Source organism: Bos taurus, chromosome 4, assembly GCF_002263795.3.
Source record: "Bos taurus isolate L1 Dominette 01449 registration number 42190680 breed Hereford chromosome 4, ARS-UCD2.0, whole genome shotgun sequence".
NCBI classification, from domain to species: Eukaryota; Metazoa; Chordata; class Mammalia; order Artiodactyla; family Bovidae; genus Bos; species Bos taurus.
Genome location: NC_037331.1, coordinates 53,810,001 through 53,812,500, shown reverse-complemented (window position 1 = coordinate 53,812,500; position 2,500 = coordinate 53,810,001). Strand labels below are relative to the sequence as shown.

The 2,500-nt window shown below is 42.2% G+C and overlaps 1 protein-coding gene across 9 annotated transcripts in view; it reads left to right on the top strand.

Annotated features, from left to right (window-relative positions):
• FOXP2 (forkhead box P2) overlaps positions 1–2,500 on the top strand; it is a 662,372-nt gene that overhangs the window by 618,554 nt on the left and 41,318 nt on the right. For all 9 annotated transcript variants that reach the window (XM_059885450.1, XM_059885445.1, XM_059885448.1 and 6 more), the window contains 3 exons: positions 557–758; positions 1,830–1,906; positions 2,046–2,147. In XM_059885450.1, coding sequence (XP_059741433.1) covers positions 557–758; positions 1,830–1,906; positions 2,046–2,147 — 381 coding nt within the window. The remainder of the gene's footprint in view (positions 1–556; positions 759–1,829; positions 1,907–2,045; positions 2,148–2,500) is intronic.

Here is a 2,500-nt window from a genome sequence, read left to right as displayed (position 1 = left end):
ATTTTGTTTGAATATGTAGTAATGTCATTACCATTCCACCAAATTAGCAAGGAGACTAAAGGTCAGTGTAAAATTTTCCAGCTGGCTGGAGCCTCTCAGCTGAGATTTGGGACTATGGGAAAAAAAAAAAAATTCTGGCAGCAACAGAATAGCAACTTACTTGAAGTCTTGTTGGTCGAAAACATTGCATCCTTCATTATTGCTGTTGTTGTCGCTTCACTGGGGGCTACACCTGTTTAACCACAGGGGCAGTCGGTAATCAGCAACTGGCTTTGTGTTTAAGGAAATAGACTTTCACTGAAGTCTGGTAGGACAAGGAGGAGTTAGTCCTAAGTAACATTGCAGTAGATTATTAGATAACCTCTAACAGCATCCTCTAATTAGAGTTCTTATGATACAATTTCATCCTGTAATTAGTTGAGATTGGCTGCTTCCTTTTGCAGCTTATTAGTGGCAACACAGCTGTAGAAGTGAATCCACTCTCATTTGTCAAACCTTTTTAAGTCTTTTTCTCTTGTCTCTACCTTTTTCCTGCCCTTCTCTTGGGCCTTTGCAGCTAAATCTGGTGTCTAGTGTCACCATGTCGAAGAACATGTTGGAGACATCCCCACAGAGCTTACCTCAAACCCCTACCACACCAACGGCCCCAGTCACCCCGATTACCCAGGGACCCTCAGTAATCACCCCAGCCAGTGTGCCCAATGTGGGAGCCATACGAAGGCGACATTCAGACAAATACAACATTCCCATGTCATCAGGTAGGATATGAATGCTCAGTAGAGCTCTTTTACTTTGGGAGAGGAAAACTATAGCTGAAGCAACTGTACATGAGCCATTCCAGAGCACATGGAAACTCAAGTCATGATTTATGGAGTGATAATTGTTTTATTCCTGGTAAATGCGGATAGGGGCAATTCCCTAAGCATATCATGATGAATTGTTCTGAATGGTTATTCAGAAAAGCAAGCTCTCCCCATTAGAGACATTGAGAGATGTGTTGTCAGGACAGCCCGTATTATCACCTCAATTCAGTGAGATCCTTTGATCTCCAAAGGAAGACCATAGCCATACATCTGTGAGCAATGCTATGAGAAGAGTCATTTAACAGAAACCATAGGAAGCACCGTTGCCTTATGCAAGACAGTGCAGGTTTTACAGGCATCGATCTTTATCAAGGTGCTACCTAGTGAAATCCTAGCAGAAGTCCTGATGCCTACACACTGCTTTGCTTAAGATGCATCAGAGAGGCGCGGTTGCACAATTTGGTGCAATTTCTCCTCCCCCCTCCCTCCTGTCTGCACCCCTCACCCCTGCCCTGGGGGCATCTGGATAATCACAGTCACACATTGTAACCATGATTAGCCCAGAGCCCCCTTGGTACAAGAAGTGAAGTTATTTTCAACATGGGGGCTTATGTGGAGTTTGTGTTTCCTTTGTTAGAGGGCCACAGATGCTGAGAGATGATCCTGGTGTGCTTTACCAAATATTAGATGAGAAAAGCAAAGATTATGGCAGGGGGGCAAAAGTCTATGTAAGGACAGGCCTAAACCACTCGCTTAAAAGAGGACCTGGCTGTTGGAAAAAATCCTCAGGCCAGCTGGTCGCACCGTTCCTGAAGTACCGCCAACAACTGGAGATGCTTCATTTGCACTTCACGTCAGAAATGGCCTTTTCCATATAATTCAATTCCACTGTCATGCTTTGTGCTTTCTCTAGTCAGTGACTCTCGCACTGAATCACTTCACCAGTACTAGGGGAAAAATGTGAAAAATCAGTGATATGCAATGGGAGATATTAGCAGAATTAACACATAGTTTTTATTTTTATAGAGATTGCCCCAAACTACGAGTTTTATAAAAATGCAGATGTCAGACCACCATTTACATATGCAACTCTCATAAGGCAGGTAAGTAGAAGAAAAATTAACTTTGCCTGATTAAATTAAAATTCATTAATGCTTAAAGAAAGGCTTGGATGAGAAAGTGTCATCTAGCCTAGTTAGTAAACCATTATTTTATGTCACTCTGTATCTTGTCTCATTTCAGGCTATCATGGAGTCATCTGACAGGCAGTTAACACTTAATGAAATTTACAGCTGGTTTACACGGACATTTGCTTACTTCAGGCGGAATGCGGCAACTTGGAAGGTAACTCTGTCTGCAGCAGTTTGGAGATGCCTGGCGCAGTTCCTTGCAGAGGGCACCAGGAACATTTATTTACATGACATAAGCAGATTAGTATCTGCTTCCCCTCTTTTTAACCTGCCTCTTGAATGGAATGAATTCCCTCTCTCAAAATGACAAGTGAAAGAATAATTTTGCCTCTGATATAGTTTTCTAATTTGGTGCAATTAATAGCTGAGGCTTGGCAGAGAAACGAGGGCCTGACACACTAATTACAGTGTGAGCACTCAATCATCAACACCTTTGTTAGTCGCACGATATTACTTTTTCTCTTGCATATTATTGGCTAATTAGTTTGAAAAATGTCTGTTTGGCTT